The sequence below is a fragment of the Sorex araneus genome, chromosome 2 (assembly GCF_027595985.1).
Source record: "Sorex araneus isolate mSorAra2 chromosome 2, mSorAra2.pri, whole genome shotgun sequence".
In the NCBI taxonomy this organism is placed as follows: domain Eukaryota; kingdom Metazoa; phylum Chordata; class Mammalia; order Eulipotyphla; family Soricidae; genus Sorex; species Sorex araneus.
Genome location: NC_073303.1, coordinates 242,321,223 through 242,343,337, shown reverse-complemented (window position 1 = coordinate 242,343,337; position 22,115 = coordinate 242,321,223). Strand labels below are relative to the sequence as shown.

Here is a 22,115-nt window from a genome sequence, read left to right as displayed (position 1 = left end):
ACATGTGACAACAGAGAAGCTGGTAGTGTCCTTGCCCTTGTCAACACGAAATTCGCCATGAGCATTGATTCATTCAAATGCCTAACAACCCGAATTGGACTATTACGCTTTAATAGATGTGGTTCACTGATGGCAGATTTATCTTTGTTCTCTATGCACCAATATCCAACTATGATGAAGAAGAAATTTAGAATCTACACGGAGCTGGAGAAATTCTATAAAGAAAATGATACCTTCTACTAGATTATTGTCGGTGATTTTAAAGCCAATATCGGACCGAGAATGTCACCTGAAGAACTGCACATCAGGATCCATGGCTTAGAAGAAACAGAGTGAGATGTTGTCTGAGTTCATCATGTCAACCAAGACCATCCATGGTAACTCACAGTTCCAGAAGCCCAAATCTAAACATTGGACAGGAAAGTCTCCCAGTGGACAGTTCCACAACGAATTGACCACTTCATATTCAATCGAAGGTTTTGCCTGATCCATGAGGCTGTTGTCCCAAATTCCAAATGGGATCGGACCACCGTCTACTTCCTGCAAGATTCTATTTCACACAGTGGGTAGAAAGGACTGTAAAATAAAAGTTTTAGAAGATAACTCCCAGAATGACCACCAACTGGGAGCTCTTTGGCACTATTGCGGCAATGTGGGAAGACGCCATTGTTGACAAATTCAATGAGGAATATGAATGACTGGTTCAGCACCTCCATGACTGCAAGAATGCCGAGATTGGGAAAGCCACAAACAGATGCCTGTCTCTGAAATCTCTCAAGCTCATTTGCCATGGTGGTTTGGCAGGAGCCTCAGGCCATCACAGGCCAAAATCCGAGCTCGAAAACTGTGCAAGGAAGCCATAAGGAAAAGCTCAAAGAGAGAAAACCAGTAGTGTTGGCCAATGCAGTAGAATCTGGAAAAGTACTCGCAGTGCTCACCTGTCCTTCTCCAACCGTAAGACCAAGATGACTGCCCTCCAATGTCCTGATGGATTCTGCATATCTTCCAGAAGGGCATTGTAGAGGATTATTCAAGACTTCTACTCTGATTTCTTCAACAGCCACGTCCACCTGTCCACATACCAAATTACGCAGGATGGATGGATATGCCGTACCCAACGTCCACTTTCCGAATCCAACATGTCATTTCATCAGTAAAGACACATACTGCACTTGGTCCAGACAATGTCAGAACCGAACCCCTTAAGAATCTGCCGACAGTACTCGACAGTATACTGGCTCAGCTCTTCACACACTTCCTGTCAAAATGCAAGATTCCGTCCCAGTGGAAAACCAGCAGGACCATTCTGTTGTCCAAGAAAAGAGACATTCATGACATCGGCAACTATCACCAAATATGCTTGTTGTCCATCATCTAAGAATATTTCTTAGCGTGTCATAGAGCCTCTCTTCCTTGCATAAGGGTGAAAGTGGCTGATCCCTGAGCAACGCCCAAAGGAACCCCTGAGAACAATCGGGAATAGCCCAAAGCAACACCTGGCCAACAGGGGGAAATGAATTTATTAATATACTCAAAATCATACTCATGATGGGAGGCAAGACAAGCTTGGTGACAGAGAGGGCAGGTGGGGGTTCAGCTGCTCCTGAGAGGGAGCCCTGACACTGCAGAAAAGCAGCCAGCAGTAAGGTATAGATGAAACGAAGGGTCCAGAATCTCATGGATGCATAACTGATGAAGAATGGAGCAAAGCGAAGAAACCACAGGTAAGCGGAGCAAAGGGGAATGTGCGTGCAGTGCAAAAATCTTGATCCAAGAGCCCTAGAGATATGGGGTCAGCAGCACATGATGGACTCACACACTACCCAGGGCGCAAGCCAGAGAAGAACCCAAGACCTTCACCTGTAAAAGTCTCTCCTCCTTGGTCTCAGGGCTCCAACTTACAGCCAGCTAGTCATAGTGTGTTGTCTTTTCCTTTTCTACCAGGCTCTCAAAGGTCAAGGCTCTAAATGCGAGAGAATGTTTTTGATCAACCCAGTAAATCTGTGATGCAACTGGAATCAGTCCAGATAAAGGAGTGATTTAAATCAGTCCAGATAGAGGCTGCTGCTGGAGTGGTCGGTCACACAGTGGGGGCTGTGGGAAAAAACCCTGATGCAAAACTGCTCCTTTAAACTAAAGCTTTCCAACAGGCATCAAAAGGAAAAACACTTGCCGACTGACGCAAAGTAAATACAAGCAGGTAGCAGGGGACAATGTGTTTCTCGGGAAAGTCATGAATAGGGATGGGGTGAAAGCAGTGACTCCGAGCCAGCCCTGGAGATGCAGCGAGGAACTGGCCAAGGAGCCCAGAAAGCTGGAGAGACACTGGAACAGGATCAAAGTCTGGTAAGAACATCGGTGAGCACTGTCCGGTCATTGCGCTATCCCTTGACAAAATGCGATTAATGAACTCTCACGTACAAGGAACACCCCAAGTGGCAGTTTCATAAACACGATTTAAAATTTCAATATGAACCAGGAGGGAAGAGTCTAGAAACTTAACACTTTCATTGATCTTGGTCACCTGGAGTCCATCCCTGGTATGCTAAATGGTGGCCTAGGTAGTGCCAGAATTATCCCTTTTCGCTGTCAGATATGCCCGTCCCCCCAATGTATTGTTCAGTAAATTAATCCCAGGGTAGCGAGAATCCTAAGAATGCAGGCATACATTTAGTTCACGGACAGCAAAATATACCAATCACTTTATAGCCTCATGTGTATTTTTGTACAATCTAAATTATTTTTATCATTATTTTTTGAGGGGGTCACACCCAGTGATGCACAGGGGTTACGCCTGGCTCTTCACTTAGGAATTACCCTTGAGGTGCTCAGGAGACCATATGGGATGCTGATAATCGAACCAGGGTCAGCCCCATGCAACACATATGTCCTACCTGCTGTGCTATTGCTCCAGCCCCCTCATTTTTATCATTCTGATGACTCCTTGATGGTTTGGTTTAACTGCTTCCAAAATCAAGTTCTGTTTTCTCCTAATACTACTGAAGTGATAGGTTGGGATCCAGGAATGTGACTGCCCTGTGTTAGGAAACACAGCTGAATGGAATTGTGTGCTGAGATGGGGGAGTAGAGGGCTTTCCATGTTCCCATTACCTGGAAAACAGGGGCTCCTTCCATAGTTTCAAAATCATAGCAAAAATGTCATTCTTTCGGTTGGAATGATAGCACAGAAGGTAGGGATTTGCCTCTTACGCGGACAACCAGGGTTCGGTTCCCAGCATCCCAGATGGTCTCTGATGCACAACCAGGAGTTATTCCTGAGGGCAAAGCCCAGAGTAGACCCTAAGCAATGCAGGATGTGACGGAAAAAGCAATAAAAAGTCTTTCTAGGCACAATAAATTTCATTTCAAATCTCTCCAATCCACACTATTCAGGGTCCTTGCCAGAATAACATTCATTAGATAATTAATGTAATTATCTTCACCATACATGTAAATTAACAAAAATATGTATACAAAAAGTTTAGAAAGGATACAGAAGGCAGTGTGCTTACTTGCACAAGGCTGACCTGGTTTCCAAGCACCTGTAAGTATACGTGAGCCAACAGTAAGGCCTGAACCAATGTGCTGCGGCTCCCCAAAACCTAACACAGGTAGCCTTGGAAAATGAAGATTTGCCCATTTTTCCACTTTCAAACAATTCACTGCAGCATCATGTTTGATCTCTGCCATAATTCCCGCAAACCTGTTTATCTGGGCCAAGCCTGAGTGAGAGCAAACAATGATGTTGTGGTGAGTCATGACAATTCTAAGCAAAAGGCATTTTTGAAAGTATTTATTTAGTCACCTTCCTCTTGGTTCCATCACCAAGACCCATTATTTACAAGTTTAAATACACAGATGCAAGAACAAGGCAACTGGAATAGCTGCCCCTTGGTGATAATTAGCATGTAACTTTTCTTTAGAGAACTGACTGACCTGATGGAAAGTTTGTCCCATGGATGCAGAATTGTGACCTCCTGTGCAGTACTTTTGTAGCACTCTAGATCCCAACTGTCCAGAGAAAATCAGATATAATGAACTGTTCTCTTCTGACCACAGGGATTGTCATTAGATCAATTCATACAGTATGATTTTTTTCTATGATAAGAAAGGGAGGCTTGGAATTTGAAGGCCTCCCCACATTCCTTACAAACATAAGGTTTCTCTTCTGTGTGAATTCTCCTGTGTACATTAAGGTATGAGGATGCACAGAAAGCCTTCCCACATTCCTTACAAACATAAGGTTTCTCTCCAGTGTGAATTCTCCTATGTACAATAAGGTGTGAAGAATGACAGAAGGCCTTCCCACATTCCTTACAAACATAAGGTTTCTCTCCAGTGTGAATTTTCCTATGTATAATAAGGGATGAGGATCGATAGAAGGCTTTCCCACATTGTTTACAAACATAAGGTCTGTCTCCAGTGTGAATTCTCCTATGTTCAATTAGGTTTGAGGATCGACAGAAGGCCTTTCCACATTCCTTACAAACAAAAGGTTTCTCTCCAGTGTGAATTCTCCTATGTCGAATAAGGTGTGAGGATCGACTGAAGGCCTTTCCGCATTCCTTACAAACAAAAGTTTTCTTTCCAGTATGAATTCTCCTATGGTTAAAAAGGTGTGAGGATTGACGAAAGGCCTTCCCACATTCCTTACAAACATAAGATCTGTCTCCAGTGTGAATACTCCTATGTTGAATAAGCTGTGAGTATCGACATAAGACCTTCCCACATTCTTCCCATGAATGTGGTTTGTCTTCTGCTTTGATAGAAGTATGGTCACCACAGGGTAACTTCTGACTCAACTTTTGTCCACGCTGCTGATATTCCTGGAAATTCTGTCCACTGAGGTTTTCTATAGGAACACCACACTGCCAAGGACATGGGAAAGCTCCCCCACAATTCTTACACTTGGACGGGTTCAGTACATCATTGATTTGCTTGTGGATCTGTTGGCCTGAAAGACTCACTATAAATAGTGCTCCTGTCCCACAGTCCATGGGCTGAGTCCCTGGGTGGGTTTGTGTTTGAGGTTCGTGCAGAAAAGACTGTGACAAGCTTCTTCCAGCAGAGGGGTTCTTTAGAGTGAGATCGCTCTCTTCCTTCTGATGATGCTCAGAAGACATCCTGCCTGTCTCAGGATCCCCAAGGGGATGAAGACAGGATTGCTCGCTCGAAAATTTGTCACATTGCACAGGATCAGAGACATTCCATTGGGAATGGCTGCTTCCCTGCAGACAGTAGAGAAGGATTACAATTATTGCTCTATCCTATCAAATCTGCATTTCAAAAACAATTCAGACAGGCAGTTTTATATTATGATTCACTGTCCAGTGGTGTCTTGTGGCCCCTTGGTACATTCTGGGCTGATGAGTGCCTGTCACCCCACATTAGATGAATAAATGGGGCTATGGCTGGATGGTAATTCAGGGGTCATTTATTTCTATCATAGCATTAATTATAGAGAAATCATGAAGGCTTGCTGGGCAACAATTATATATGCATGTGTTGAAATATTAACATAAACAATGCTCACATTAAAGAAACTTTAGGGGAAATTCCTCTAGGACATGCACTCAAGGACAGAATATTATTTGCGGGCTCCAGCACTCTAGAATCCACTCTAGATTCCTCCTCAGTGATCTGCCCAAGGAATAGATTCCTTCTCAGGGTGTATTGCTTTCTCATTTCCTTTGCCATTAATCCATTTAAACAATTTTATTAGATTTATTCCTTTAAAGTATTTGTAGTTATTTTGCATGATTGCAGTAAGTGATATAAGCTTTTATCTATACCCTAGATCCAGCCAAAAGGGTGCCGTTTCCTGGGAACATCTCTCTATATTTCACAGTGCACACTTCTCAGGCTAGGTAACTTTTTCTAATTCCAACAGGGTCTTTATTCAGTTACCTCTTTTTGGGTCAAGTAAGAATTTATTCCATGACTGTGTTATTCATTTACCATACTACTTATGGTGCTTAGGCTGTCCCTTTCCTTAACCTGGTTAGGAAAAGGCTTGCTCAGGTCCATCCAAGTCCCTTTCTGTGACCCGCCTTTTGAGGTGTTAGGAATGAAGTACAATGGTGGCTTAAGTGAAGCACATAAGATGAATTTCCAGGAGGAAATATTTTTTAGGGGTCAATGAATTCCCATGTGAAAAAGCATCAGGAATTGGATGTGTCTCGGGAGCACTGTGTGCGTGGAATTCAATTAAGCTTTGCTTTGTGTGTGGGAGAAAAAAACAAACAAATATGAAACCTCTGAAGCTTAGAACTGTACTCAAACATGGCAGCTATGCTTTCTGACATTTGAAACACACGAATCCAACTCCAAATATGTTCAGAAAGTTTGCATTAATCAATCTAACGCTTCTTCAAGGCAGACTTGCAAAATTGAACAATGAGAGGTCATAAGTAGTGTACATGTTTTTTATCTCAATGAACAGGCAAATTAAGTGGAGATAACACCCTTTGTAGGAAACTGAAGAACCATTTTTCAGTGGAAATAAAAGGGACCCAAAACTGGGTTCGGTTCTAGCTCAGTGTGGTACCGGGGAATCATGTTTGAAGGCAACACTGCATGCACACAGCTGAGACGCAGGACAGGGGCCACAAGAGGATTCCTCTTTTGCACCAAATGACTTTTTTCTTTCAGTTTTGTTTGTATTTAGTTTTGTTTGTATTTATTTTGGGGTGGGGCACACCAAGCAGATCTTAGGGACCAATGTTGCTGGGACTCTGGGGACCATATGAGCTGGAAACCCAGATTTCTATACCTGGGTATAGCAAGTGTCCTTCCCACTACATGATGAAGTGGACAAGAAACTTGTTCTCTGAAACAATATGACATGTGTGCTTACTTTCTATCAAATGAAAAACCACAAAGTTTCACCAATGTGAAAAACAGGAATTTCCGTAGATTTTGAGCTTATTGATTTTATCCCCAGTGAGGCTATGGCCCCATTCCTCCCAGAAATAGGCTTCGAATTCTTCACTGTCATTTCTAGAAACTGTAAACATGGTGGTAGGATGGAGTCTGAACCTCCACCTTTCTAATCCTATGCATGGTCAACTGAGCTATCTAGCCAGCGTAGAAATACTTATTTTGAATGTGTGAATCTTACCAGCTGACTCGAATTAGATGATCCCTTTCCCAAATCAAACTGTGGAAGCGCCACATCCTGAAGCTCCACGTGGATTTCTGAAATCAAACAAAATCCACAATGTAAGAAGTAGACGAATTCAAAGTAGCTGAATAGGCAGAGGAGGAGTAAGAAGTATTTGAAGATATCCATGAAGATCTTGGCAATCACACACTAGCTTTTTTGGGTTTCTTTTGCAGAACAGACCCAGGAATACTAGGGTACCATACAGGATGCTCCTTATTGAAAGCAGGTCAGCTGATAACAATACAAGTGCTCTCCCCACTGATCTACAGTGCTGGTCCAATATAGCTTTAGTATGGGCTCAATGCTTCACAATTTGAACGTAAAGGCAAAAACTTTTCTTAGTGGGTAGAGAGAAAATCAAGTCTGTCACATACCTTCTCTGAGGCTGATCCCTGAGCACTGCCAAAAGTAATCACAGGGGCTGTTGCGATTTTACACTTGGTCGTGCATTTCCCTTGCACGCAGCTGACCCTGTCCTGCCTGGAGCATCCTATATGGTGTTCCAAGCACCGCCAGGAGTAATTCCTGAGAACAAAGCCAGGAATAACCCCAGTGCATTACCTGGTATCACCAATATAAAAGAAAAAAGAGAAAAATAACCTGAGAACTGCCAGGAAAAGCCGAGTATAACTGAGCTCAAAAACAAGTGAAAATTTCTTATTTTATTTGACAACCAATGTTGTCTGAGGGCAAAGACAAACAGGAAAACAATGATCTGAGGGCAAAGACAAACAGGACATAGAAGACAAGGAGTCACCCAGCTACCCTGGAAAGGGCACCCAAGGCTGTATATTGGATGGTGTCCAGTGAGGCTGGTGAGGCACAGACGGGGGATCAAAAGGATTTGAATCCCATGGAGTATTCTACATACAAGAAAGATGAGGAAAAATGACAAAGTCAAAATCCAAAATGCACAGTTATTCTGTGATTGAAACTCCAACGTGAGAAGAGCAGTATGAGCACAGCAAAGACACCGGGATCGAGGAGCCCGAACCCCCAAGAGAGTGTCACTTGTCTGACACGCACTCAGGACAACCACACACTGCCAAACAGCAGAGCCAAGGAGGGTACTCAGACACCTACCTGCACACATACCTCTCCTCCCCAGCCTCAGGGCTCCTCTTTCCAGCCAGGAGATCACCGCAGGCTTCCCCTCGGAATGCCCTGCTCCCAGAGTCAAGGATCAGTGACAAGGAAAAGGCAACAGGTTAATGCCATGTGTCCGTATGAAATTGGGCAAATACTCAAAAGGCATGAAACAGTATCACAACTATTATTTTTTTTTAACGGGTCACACCCGGCGATGCACAGGGGTTACTCCTGGCTCATGCACTCAGGAATTACTCTTGGCTGTGAACGGTGGACCATATGGGATGCTGGGAATCGAATCCGGGTCAGCCTCGGGCAAGGCAGACATCATGCCGCCTGTGCTATTGCTCCAGCCCCAAGTATCAAACTTTTAATGGGCTGCTGATTACTGGTTATCAGTGACACAGAGCCCCAGTTTTTATTTAACAGTGAAATAGGAGAAACCAGACAATCGTGCCAACAATATCGTCCCACTGTATTACATGTAGGTGAAATGCCCTTGATGCCAGCACTGTATTTAACTTTATCAAATCCACACCAGAGATGACCAGGGGTCATTCCTGACTCTATAATCAGGAAGCACCTGGGAAATGCTTGGTGACCATATGGGATGCCAGGGATTGAACTGCCTCAACTTCCTGTAAGACAATCGCCCGCCACTCTGTATATATTTCTCTGTCCTGGCACCATATAGTTTTTCCTGAGTCCGTGATCACTGAGTGCAGCTACCGGTGGCATATGCGATATGCCAAAAACAGTAACAACAAGCCTCACAATGGAGACATTACTGGTGCCCGGTCAAGCAAATCAATGAGCAATGGGATACGAGTGACAGTGACAGTGAGTGCAGTAAGTCCAAGAGCAAAAGAAACCCAAAGTAGACAGTCATGGCACGACCCACTGTTTTTGAAAAGAGGTTAAAAAAGATCAACAGATCTGGACAGAGCCCATCAGGTGGGATATTTTCCTTGGTCAAAATCAATCCCATTTGGATCATTAACATTCTGTAATGTCTCCTTAGGCTTCCAGGAGTGATTCCTGATTGCAATGTCCCGGAGCAAACACTGAGTCATGCTGAAGTATCATTATCCCGAAAAATACCGCAGGTAATGTCAAACACTGAAATAGATTAGTAAATGATGGCTTAAGCCCTAAGAAATCAACCACTTTTGTTGGGGAAGATATTACAGCGGGTAGGACACCTGTGATTTGCACAAATATGGTTTAATTCCTTATAACCCATATGCTCCAGGAGCACAACCAGGAATAATTCTGAGCATTTTCAGTGAATCCCCATAACAAAATCAAAACAAAAGAAAATTCTTGAACTTGAAGAAATGGTGCAATTATACTGGAGTTAATGCTCTGACTATTGATGCTGGCAATCGAGTTCAATCATTAGCTGTCCTAGGGACCCCGAGCACCCCTTGAAATGAAAATTTAACACACAGCCAGGTAGAATGTGTACTTCACACCAAAGTCAAGCCAAAACAAATAAAATGAAGTTGTTTGTAAAACAAAAACAACTTGATTTAGCACTGGAAGGAACTATTTTGATCATGGTCCCAGTTCAACACACAGACCCCAGGTGTTGAAGTAGGTCTGTGCCAGCAGGGTGCGCCATACGCGACTCTCACCAATGTCCCGCAGGTGCTGGTACGTCTCCAGCATCACGTCCCTGTAGAGCTTTCGCTGAGAGGCATCCAGGGATGTCCACTCTTCCTGGGTGAAGTTCAGGGCCACATCGGAGAAGGTCACTATGTACTGATCAGAGAGACACAGGGGACAGGAGACAGTGCCAGTCACCACTGTGTTTTCTCAGCCAGAGGACGGCACTAGAGGGGCTCAGGACATCTCCCCTGTTCTTTACGAAGGAACCAGCCTCCATGCACATTCCTGGCTCAGTGTGAGAGGAAATCACTCTAAGGTAGCCAGGTCTGCAGCAATGTGAAGGTGCTACTCTAGAAGGTTCCTGGAGGTGATGCCTTACACAAACACTCCATGGCCAAGCCCAGCACCAGTGGACCAGTGGTCCCAGCACTGCAGTGAGTAAGACCTGAACACTTGCCCAGCAAGACAGAAAAGAAATAACACTAGGGAGGGCAGAGCAATAGTAGAGCAGTTACGGCCTTTGCCTTGCATGTTGGTGACCTGGGTTAGATCCCTCTTATCCCATATAGTCCCCCCGAGCACTGCCAAGAATGATCCCTGAGTGCAGAGCCAGGAGTAACACCCCGCCCCCGCATCACTGGGCGTGACCCATAAAGTAAATAAAAGAAGAAGCAACACTAGGTTGGACCAAAATACTGGACACGCCCTGACCTATGATACATCTCACATTACTGTTCAAGGAAAGAAGTGATACACAATGTCCAGTTGGAAAGTCAAAGCTATGGGTGGACATATGTGCCGGTAGGACTCTGAACTCACAATTCAGACTGGGAATAGAAGTATTAGAGTATTAGTTGCAAACTCTATTGCATCTAATACATCCTCCATCCGTTTAGAAGGAGGTAAAAGTTACTTGACTCATAAGAACTCAGTCGGCCCCAGAGAAGTTCTGATCGCTCTCACTGAGAATGGCGTATGCTCAAAATTTAACACACAGCAGTGTTTTAACCTGAGACTGTGGCGGAGCAGGCAAGGCTCTCCAGAGTGGGAAAATAAAATACGGGAATTGCAAATTATGGGATCTGCAGTCATAACAGGTGCCAGCACATCCTGGGTCCCATGATGCCCTTCAGGTGTGAATCCCAAGCTCTTCTCTTAGAAGCGCTGAGCCCCTCCACTGTGGCAGAAAAAAAATACGAAAGGAAACAAAGCAGCGGTCTGGAGTAAGAGTAAAGTGGGTATGAGGCAATTACCGTGTTCCATATGGTCCTCCAAGCACTGCAGGTGAATGTCAGAATGGGTGATTCCAAGAATCACAAGGTGTGGTCCCCACCAATAATCACTCCGCCAAATAATAAAAAAGGCAAAAACCCCAAGAAGTCAGACTTGCCCGTCATCCATAAGGTCCAGGAGACCCGGATTGACCACTGACCACTAAACTGGGAGCCGTTCTTGAGAGCCCTCGGTGTTGCTCCAAAGCAAACACAGAAACCAAATGAACATGAACAAAAGTGGTCACAGACAGTAGAAAGGGCCTCGAACCGAAGCCACACCCCACATCTCCTTTTGAAATGACTCCCAGATAGTCCACCCTGGAGGCCTGTGTGCTCCTGTCACTGTAGAGCCTCATTGCATCTCTCTCCTACCTCGGGACAGTGTGTCAGATGAAGCAACACCATCGTCTTCAGGCTGTTGTTCTTGAGGATCCCCACTGAAGCTTTGACAAAGACCTAGAGAAATCAACATTGTGAGCAACAGAGAGGAGCAAAACTCATATGACCCTGACCAGAAGTCCCTGCACTGGATCCAGAATCGATCTGATCTGACTGGCTTCACCCTTGGGCATCAGTTCACAGAAACACCCAGGAGAGACACTGCCAGATTCTGCTTCCTCTTTAGGGGATGCAGAAGCAGATTTGAATCTGGCTGACCATCGTTCTCAGGGAAGGCACGGCAAGCATTGATCTGCTGTGCTGTCTCTGAGGCCTCTGTTCTACTCTAGGAGAAAATATTATAACATTTAAACAGTAACCTAGCAAATCAGATAAAAATTAATTTCTGGGGCCTTGGTGAAATCACAACTGATACAGTATTTGCTTTGCATGCAGCTGACTCTGATTTGGACCCCACATACCACAGGATCCCCCAAGTCTACCAAGATTGATTGCTGAGCAGACAGTCAGAAGTAAGCTAGGAGCACAATTGGCTGAGACTAATAAACAAAAACAAATCAATTAAAAAACTTATGTACAATGTACTAACAATGTAATAAATTGCAAAAAAGTTCTGTACTATGGAGAACCATGAACAACTTATTTCATAACTGCCTGGATATTAACCAGTGTAGAAGTTCTTTAAAGAGATCCACAGACACATAAGAAATCAGAGGGTGCTTGCCTGGCACATGCTCGACCCACTTTCAATTGCAGTCACCTCAAAGGGTCCTCAAGCAATGCATAAAGGGATCAGTGAGCACAGAGCTTGGAGTAACACCTGAGCATCACCAGGCATGACAAATAACCAAATCTATGTCACTTTTTTGAAAGACTCGAACTAGAGTCTGCTCACCACTATCTAGGCTAGTAGTAGTATGTAGTAGTAATAGTAGCAGTTGTAGTAGTAGTAGTAGTAGTAGTGTGGTATTTCTAAATTCAAACACTGTGACACACTGGTGCTTCATTGCAGTAGTGCAGACTTCAAAGAGGAAACTTATTAGAAACATAATCAGACATTTTCTTCCACGTTAATATATTCATACTTAGTACTAATTATAACTAAGGGCTGGAGCAATAGCACAGCGGGTAAGGCGTTTGCCTTGCAAGCGGATGACCTGAGTTCAATTTTAACATTCTTCTCGGAGAGGCTGGGAAGCTACTTTAGTATTCAATATGCCAAAAACAGTAACAACAAGTCTCACAATGGAGACAGTACTGGTGCCCACTCGAGCAAATCGATGAGCAATGGGATGACAGTGACAGTCTGCTAGGGTACTTGCCTTGAAAGGGCTGATCTAGGTTCTGTTCCTAGCACCCACTAGATACCATAAACAGCAACTACAAGGTATGGCCCCCAAATCAAACAGAGAAAAAAAGGTATTTTATGCTTCAAATCTTCCCAGTCAGTTTTATAGGGCACAGGTTTGGGTTTTGGAGTCAAAAGTAGCAAAACTTTGGGCCTATTACTGGCGGTATTTGAGGGCACTGCATTTTGCTGGAGATTGTAACATGGCAGGCTGCTTGCAAGGCCAGGGCCTGCACTTCTGGCATCTCTCTGACCGCAGGACTGCCAATTCTATGTAAATCCAATAAACCTAGTGAGAAGGACACAGAGGGGCATGAAGGGGACAGTGATGAGGCTCTGCTGGTAGAGGCCACAGCAGGGCTGCTGACACCGAGGATGTGCCTATGTTTCCATGAGCTGAAAGCACAGACTACAAATCAAAAGGTTTGAGTTGCCAGCAGGGGGCAGGAAGGAGACCAGTGGGCAGGGCACTTCCCATGCATGTAACAAACTCAACTATACACCCTGAATCCCCGAGGAGTGATCCCTGAGCACTGCTGCTTTGGCAGACCCCCCTCTCCACTCCCAACCACACCCAGCTCAATCAAAGAGGAATTTATCTGCCAACAGCAGAGGTGTGAAATCCAGGGACATATTCTCAAGGTTCAGTTCAGAGTATCATTTGCAGCCACACCCAGCAGAGCTATGAGCTTAAAGACCAGGTTTCCACAAAGTGCATGATTTGACTCAGTTTTTGGTAAGTGACTTTGCATAGGAAAAAGGACAGGAAAATTACACTTGGTCTAAAAGCTTCATGGTGATAGCACTGAATTGTTCAGTCTCCAACTCCTTCTTTTAATCCTGACAGACTCTTGTTGAGTAGATTCAACAATGTTTACATCTACAGACTTCCAAGGAGGTTAGGACTGAAAGGGTACACATGGTTGGATTGGATGCTGGTCAGCTGGAAGCCCTGGCCTTTCCGGGTATACAATTTTCCTTGGTAATATGACCACAGAGCAGCGAGTGGCCCTCAAGCACAGTCAGGTGTGGCCCCAAATCCCACCCCATCTGCTCCCAGAGAGGTGAGATAGACCCAGGGATGGGAGCTCAGAGGCCTGAGCACCTGCTTTACCTCCAGGGCTGCAACATGGCTCCTCGTATCCAGAGACACATGGACAGAGGGGCAGTCCCTGACCATTACAAACTCGCAGCAAAATGGGCAAAACCAAAAACAAAAAGAAAAAAATAATAATAACAAAACCAAAAATAGTCCTATAAATCCAACCCCCCACAAAGAAGTTCAAAAAATGCTCAGATATCAAGAAAAATTCTGGAATCCTGGAGACTTACATAGGGTTGGGGCATGTGTGGTTTGAGCCACACACTCAGAAAAACCTATAAATTCCGTGGTAACAAAGGGTAAGGAAGGACCTACCTGCATTTCTAACACTCTAGCTCATCATTAATTTTGGATAGTTTATGATTTCTGTGCAACTTCTGGCAATGTACAGAGGACCCTATGGGGTGCAGGGATCAAACCCAGTTCTGCCAAATGGAAAGTAAATGCCCTAACTGCTGTACTATGACTTACACTCTATATTTATTTTCATTTTTTTTTTGCAGGACACAGATGGAGACGATGACTCTGGGGACTCTATGGGATGGTGGGGATCGAACCTAGTCAGCAAGTGCAAGACAAAGGCCATACTGGCTGTACTACTGCAAAGACCCTTAGAATGAGATATTTAAAAAAACCTTTGTCAGCTGCTGGTCCCTAGAAACCCCATTTCGGCAAATATTCACCAGAAGAGCAGGGGGCGCCCTGGCCTGGGAAAGATGAACACTGGGGATAAAATGGTGCTCAAAAACATGGCAGGTAAAGGAGAATTCTTTTTGTAGGGCAAAATAAAATCATATTTTGTTTTGTTAGCAGAGGTAGTACATTCACAGGGTGCTTCTTATCAAGCAGCTAATTTGGGTTCAATTTTCAAAAGCCCATGGTTTCCCCCCAGCACTTCCAGGAACATGTCTGAGCTCAGATCCAACTTTAAGCCCTGAGCACTGTGGCCCCAAAACTACAACTAGAAAAACAATAAGAAATTCAAAATTTCCTGAACAAAAGGGCCGGAGATAATATTAAAGCGGGTGAGGTGCTTGTCTTGCAAGCGTCCAACTTGGGTTTCATTACTGGCATCCCAAGAGGTTCCTGAGCACTGCCACAAATCCTGCCTGAGTGCAGAGGCAGGAGGATTAAACCCACGCTGATGCATCCCCCCACCTCCACTCTGTGTTCTATAAAAGTTCTGCGTGTGATCAGGCCCCCGGAATTTACTGCATGTGCTAAAACGTGGAAATCAAAAAGCTCCGTGACAAGGTTTTGAATCCCAAGCATGTGAACAATGAGCCTTCGTCCCCCACCATCTTAGGGCAGGCGGCTCGTACACTGAGAGGGCGTTTGCTTGCAAGCACCTGACCCGCATTGTTCTCAGGTTTCCCATAGGATCCCCTGACTACCAACAGGAGAGATCCCCGAGTGCAGAGTCAGGAGTGACCCCAAAACAGTACTGGACAAGGCTCAAAGACATATTTCTTTTTAAGAAAAGACGGTGCCTCCAGGTCCCTTTGATGAGAAAAATAAACACTTTAGCCCCGACTGTACTCAGCCTAAGGAATGAAAGGCGGCCAGCAAAGGGTCAGCCTGGGGACACTCCTGATGGATCTCCACCCCACCCTTGTGACCACAATGGATGCTGGAAGTGTGCCAACAATGGAACTAACATGGCGGTGGCTGCACGCGGCCCCTCAGATCTGGGGGACACTGAGGCTCCCTCTGGCCGACACTTTCTCTCTAGTTCGGGTTGGAGGAAAGGTCAGTGGGAAGGGCACTGGCCTCACATCCCAACACCCCATGGGGGCCCCAAACCCCTAGGAGACATCACTGAGCAAAAGAAGCTGGATTCAGCCTTAAGCAACACCGGATTTGGCCCTCAAGCACGATTACATCTACATTTAAAAGGGCTGGGGCTGGAGTGAAAGCACAGCGGGTAGGGCGTTTTCTTTGCAGGCAGACAACCCGGGTTCAATTTCCGGCATCCCATAAGGTCCTCTGAGCACTGCCAGGGGTGATTTTGAGTGCAGAGCCAGGAGTAAGCCCTGGGCATTGCCAGGTGTGACCCAAAAAGCAAATCAATACAATAAAAGGAACAATTGGTTTTTTTTTTTTTTCGTTCCTCACATTAAAACCAGCTTCTCCACTCAAACTCCTTCTCTGGTAGGACCACGTGCCTCCTCTACCCAAGCCGCGTCTTATATTGCGGCCCGGGGAGCAGCTCAGGGCTCATCCCTGGTGGAGATCCCAGGACCCAGTGGGGTCCCGGAGGTAGTAGAACCCGGTCGGTTGCATGTAAGTCCAGCGCCCTCCTCATGCGACGAGCGTCCCCTCTTATGCGTTATTAGAAATAAGTTCTATGCAGTAAAACCTCCATTGTTTCCATAAAAGTCAATGAATAAGTGAGATAAACTTCTTGGATGGAGCATCGGTGGGTCCCGGGTGAGGACCGCCAATCTGGCAACATTTTCGAATGACCCCGTAGACGCCGCCGCCCACAAGGCGAAGAAGGCGGAGGTTTGGGCGCTCGGAGCGACCACTCAGCGGCTGGCATGGAAAAAACCCCTGTTCCCCTGGTACCTCCTTCCCTGCTGCTCTCCCGCTTCTCACCTCAGCACCAAAGTCTGCAGAAACGCACTTCAGCCCCAAATGCGGAAGACTCCTAGGGAGAAAGTCCTGGGTTCCGTGACGTCACCGCACTTCCGGTCAGAGCTTTAAAGGGCCAGGCTCCTAGTAGTCCAGGGCAGGAATGTTAATGTTTTCCCGGGTTTGGGGTTGGATCAGCCAGGAATAATTCTCGAGCACAGAGTCAGCAGTAAGCTCTGAGTCAGGTCAGGAGTGACTTCTGAACACTGCTAGGTGAGGCCCAAAACTTCTACCACAAAAGGAAAAAGAATGAGCCCCAAGGTGTCCTTGATGAGGGAAACCTTATATAACTGACTCCATTTTTAAACCGCCTAAATCATGAAAAGTGACCTGCTAAGCTCGTGATGTAGGTAGGTCAGCCTGGGAACATTCCAGGGATGACACCATGCCCTACATCTAGTGACTGCCCCTGGGCTCCAAGTGTCCATGAAAAGGAGCTAAAACTGTGGTGGTTACACACGTTCCATGAGATCTGCTGGCAAACTGGGGCTCCTTCTGGCTCTGACACTTTCTCTCTGTTTGAGGACCAGATCAGTAGGTCAGCGAGGATGGCATTGGCCTCCTGTTCTGACACCCCGTGGGGTCACCCGAGGCAGGAGTGAGCCCTGAACAATGCCGGGTGTAGCCCTGAAACACAAATGAAAACAATTTAAAAAGAAAACAGTTTTTGCTCTGTTTGTTTTTATTTTCATTATTTCAGATACTTTCTGAATGCAATTTAGAGATGACCTGTGGAATAGAGCTGATATTGACTGCATTCCACAGGACATCAAAAGACTGCATGGCCAGCAACCTACAAGATGGTCAGACTTCATCGTCAAAACCCTGAAAAAATGGTTTCAGGCTCTTTGTGTTGCTGGAGCGAGCAGATAATATTGGGCTACACTAGCATGTGACAGGGACGAATGGAGACGTTACTGGTGCCCACCCTAGCAAATTGAAGAAAATCCATGGGATGACAAGTACTACAAGTAATTTGTGTACTCAGTCCTTTCAGGAACCCCCTCCACTAGTGATAAGGTAATGATAAGGACTCATTCCTGCCTCTTTGCCCAGGGATCACTCCACACTGGGCTCAAGAACCCTCTGGGATACTATGAATGAAACTTGGGCCAGCAACTTCCCAGCTGGAACATTTCTCTGAGCCCCGATGTTTGTTCATATCTCACTGAACTTCCAGTTCTTGAGTAGCTTCACCTGTTCTTATTCACGCAGTTACAGGAGTGAGGTGAAACTAAGTGAACCACGGGGACCAGAGTGGATTCAGGGTTGGCCCAGAAGGGGGCTCAGGGATTGGTGATGACTGGGAAAATAGACATGGAAGTTAAATTCCTCTGTGTCTGTATGTGTGTGTGTGTGTGTGTGTGTGTGTGTGTGTGTTCAGAGCCATTTGTGCTCTCCTTACTCCTGGAGACTTGTGCTCAGCAACTCTTTAAACAGTGCTCAAGCTCGACAGTACAGTGAATTCAACAGTGTTCTAAATGGATAGGAAACATGAATGAAAAGTCTCTTAACTGCTGTGCAGCCAAGAGGTCTCTTAGTAGATTAATACTAGACTAACCAGCTAGAATGGAATTCTTTAAAATTTGAATCAGTGGGCAAGAAATATAGTTTCTTCTTCAGACATGTTGACCCATTGTTCAGCTATAATGATTTGATGTGTGTTATAGTAAGAAAATGAAGTTTAATTAGTTTAGTTTATTTTTGTTAGCAGAATTATTCCATAAACATACTGAATTTACTGTAACTGCTCTACTGAGAATTCAGCTCATCACAGAGTGCAAATAGGAACCATGGGTTAGGGTCCCCCAAAATGAGTTGATTAAAAATCAATTGTGATTGCTTTGTGTAATCACTTTTTCTTTGTAATAATGCCTGCTTTACTGTGCTTACGGTTGCCAGGATATGGGCCTCAGGAGTAAATTAAATATGTAGGTGCTTCAAAACACCAGGTATGACTGGATACGGGTTTTCCTAACCAAAAGCCTGTAATTCTGCTCAGAGGATGCTGCTCTTGCATAGGACGGCCTCCCAGCGAGAGTGAGTACTCTCCTCCAAATTTAATTCTATGTCTTGGTGGTTTCAGCTGTTGACCCCACAAACATTTGAGGGCCTATACAGAATATGATGATAGGAGAGCCTTGACATCCCAGGTGATAGCATTTCTTTGATATGAAAAATAATAGATTTTGGCGGGTGTCAGCACCCAAAGAAAGTTGCTGACACCCAAAGTGCCCTCCATTTCCCAGCATTAGGCTCTGGATTTGCTCCCTTCAGTGCTGAGAGACCATAGATGTGGTGGTGGGGATGGTGCACGGCCCTCATCTTTCAAATCACATGGTTGCTCCACTGAGCTATCCCGATGGCATAATAATTTTTATTTTGAATGTGTCACTCTTACCAGCTCACTTGTATTTGGTGACCACGAACAACAACACAATTTGAATTGCAGCAAATCCTTAAGCTGTGGATTGAGTTCTGAAGCCAATCTCAATAGCAAAATAAGAATTAATTGTCAAGTGTTTTAATGTGCAGAACCGATTAAAGACATCTCTATGGTTCTCACAGTTCCAACAGGCCCACAGATCCTTTGGAAGGACCATGGAGGAGCCTTGAAATCCCCACTAGCTTTCTGCTTCTTTTATTTGACCAGACCCAGTAATATTTGGGGAATCATATGGGATGCTGTGGATCAAAACCTGGTCAGTCACATGTAATACAAGCACCCACACTGTTGTACTTCTAGCTTTGTTATGAGCACACGTGTTCACTCTTTAACAGAAAGGTTGAAGAATATCACTTAGAGTGTCAGAGAGAGAACAGCAGTTAGCCCATCTTTCTTGCATAAGGGGGACAGGGGCTGATCCCTGAGTAGCGCCCAAATGAACCCCTAAGAACAACCACCGTGAATAGCCCCAAAGCAACACCAGGCCAACAGGGAGGAAATGAATTTATTAGTATACTCAAAATCATACTCATGATGGGAGGGCACAGACCTAGCCTGGTGACAGAGAGCCCCTGAAAAGCTCTCTGAAAATACTAGACACTCCCTGGCCTATGATACATCTCACATTCTTGTTCTAGGAATGAGCTGATACACAATGTCTGGTTAGAAAGTCATAGCTATGGGTGGACATATGTGCTGGTAGGACTCTGAACTCACAATTCAGGGCTGGGCCAAATCCCTTTAGAAAGAGGTAATGGTTACTGGACTCACAAGAATTTAGTCGGCCCCAGAGAAATTCTGATCACTCTCCCTGGGAATGACCCATGCTCAAAACGAAACACAAAGCAGCGTTTTAACCTGAGACTGTGGCGGAGCAGGGGAGGCTCTCCAGAGTGGGAAAATAAAATAGGGGAATCGCAAATTATGGGATCTGTAGTCATAAAAGGTGCCAGCGACCTTGGGGACCGGGATGCCCTTCAGGTGTGAATCCCAAGCTCTTCTCATAGAAGCGCCGAGCCCCTCCACTGTGGCAAAAAAATACGAAAGGAAACAAAGCAGAGGTTTGGAGTAAGAATAGTGGGTATGTGGCAATAACAGTGACCCATACAGTCCCCCAAGCACTGCAGGTTCAATGTCAGAATGGGTAATTCCAAGAATCACAAGATGTGGCCCCCCAACTAGCCACTCCCCCAACCAACAAAAAAAGCAAAAACCCCAGGAAGTCAGACTTGCCCTTCATCCATAACGTCCAGGACACGCGGATTGACCATTGACCACTAAACTGGGAGCCGTTCTTGAGATCCACTAAGTGTCGCTCCAAAGCAAACACAGAAAACCAAATGAACATGAACAAAAGTGGCCACAGACAGTAGACTGGGGCACTCCAACCGAAGCTACATCCTGCCTGAAACAACTCCCAGATAGTCCACCCTGGAGGCCTGTCACTCCTGTCAATGCAGAGGCTCATTGTGTCTCTCTTCTCCCTGGGGACAGTGTGTCACATTGAGGAATACCATCTTCTTCAGGCTGTTATTCTTGAGGATCCCCACCGAAGCTTTGATAAAGACCTGGTGAAGTCAAAGTTGTGATCACCAGAGATGAGCAAAACTCATATGACCCTGACAAGAAGTCCCTGCATTGGATCCAGAAATGGTCTGATATGACTGGCTTCACCCTTGGACATCAGTTCACAGAAACGCCCAGGAGAGACACTGCCATATGCTCTTTCCTCTTTAGGGGATGCAGAAGCAGATTTGAATCTGGGCTGACCATTGCTCTCAGGGAAGGCAAGGCAAGCATTGACCTACTGTGCTGTTTCTCAGCCCCGTGGTCCACTCTAAGAGAAAATGTTATAACATTTAAACAGTAACCTAGCAAGAAAGATAAAAATTAGTTTCTGTCCCTCCCACCGCTGCCGAGATGTGACCCCGGGGCCCGCACGCGTGTGCGGCTCCTCCACAGCTGCACCCGCGTGAATCCAGACCCAGCTGAACCAACTACAACATGGACTGCTCTTGCAGATTGTTTCCAGCCAGAGAACTAAGCTGCGACCCCATGCCCGCCCGGGAGGGGAAAGGTATTTCTCTCTCTCTCCTGTCCCTTCCGGGGATGAAGGGCGTGGGGACTGCCATATTATGACGACCACAGATGGGGTTTACCAGCTTGCAATGATCCGGAAGAAATCTCCCTTGACTTAGTTGTTAAAGTACAGAAATACAAAACCATTTCTCTTCACATTTCTCTTCACAACAGGTCTGACTCTAGTGGGGTGCTCCTAATAATAATGGTGAGGTTTGTGTTGAAATATTGAATGTAACCAAAGTAAATAGAAAGTAATCCAAAAACAAGTAAAAAGGAAAGAAAAGAAAGTTCTTGAACTTGATGGCATGGTGCAATTTTCCTGGGGCTAAGGCACCAATCTCTGAAGCTGGCAACCAGGTTCAATAGTCAGTAGCCCCAGACTCCCTGAGCACTCCAAGGAGAAATCATTTAGCACAGGGAAGCTGTAGTGTGGGCCTGACCCAGGAACAAAAGCAAAAGCCAATCCCCAAAAAACACAGTGAAGTGTAAAAAACAAGAAGTAAATTGATTTAGAAATGTGAAGAACTATTCAGATCTCGACCCCTATTGAATGCACATGCTGGCAGCAACCCAGGAGTTCATGTAGGTCTGTGTTCGGCAGGGTGTTTCCCATCACATATGGCTGTCACTGAGAGCCCACAAGTGCTGGTAGGTCTCCAGCATCACGTCTCAGTAGAGCTTTCTCTGAGAGGCTTGTAGGCATGTCCACTCCTCCAGGATGAAGGTAACAACCAAGTACTGGAAGATCACCATGTCTTGAGTAGACATAAACAGTGGTCAGAAGACACACCCTAACCCCAACTTGTTTTCTGGGACAAAAGGATAGGACCTCCAGGGTTCTAGAGGGGCTCAGGGCCTCTCCTCACAGATGAAACCAGTTTCACGTGCACTTCCAGCTGAGCGGCCCCAGAAGGCAGCCAGCTATTGCTGCAATGTAAAGAAGCTATATTAGGGCATTCCTGGAG

At 45.4% G+C, this 22,115-nt stretch overlaps 1 protein-coding gene across 1 annotated transcript in view; it reads right to left on the bottom strand.

Moving 5' to 3' along the window:
• The window catches only part of LOC105943237 (zinc finger protein 208-like), a 286,674-nt gene that overhangs the window by 113,311 nt on the left and 151,248 nt on the right, over positions 1–22,115 (bottom strand). The window contains 1 exon segment of the mRNA XM_055124700.1: positions 4,157–4,637. Coding sequence (XP_054980675.1) covers positions 4,157–4,637 — 481 coding nt within the window.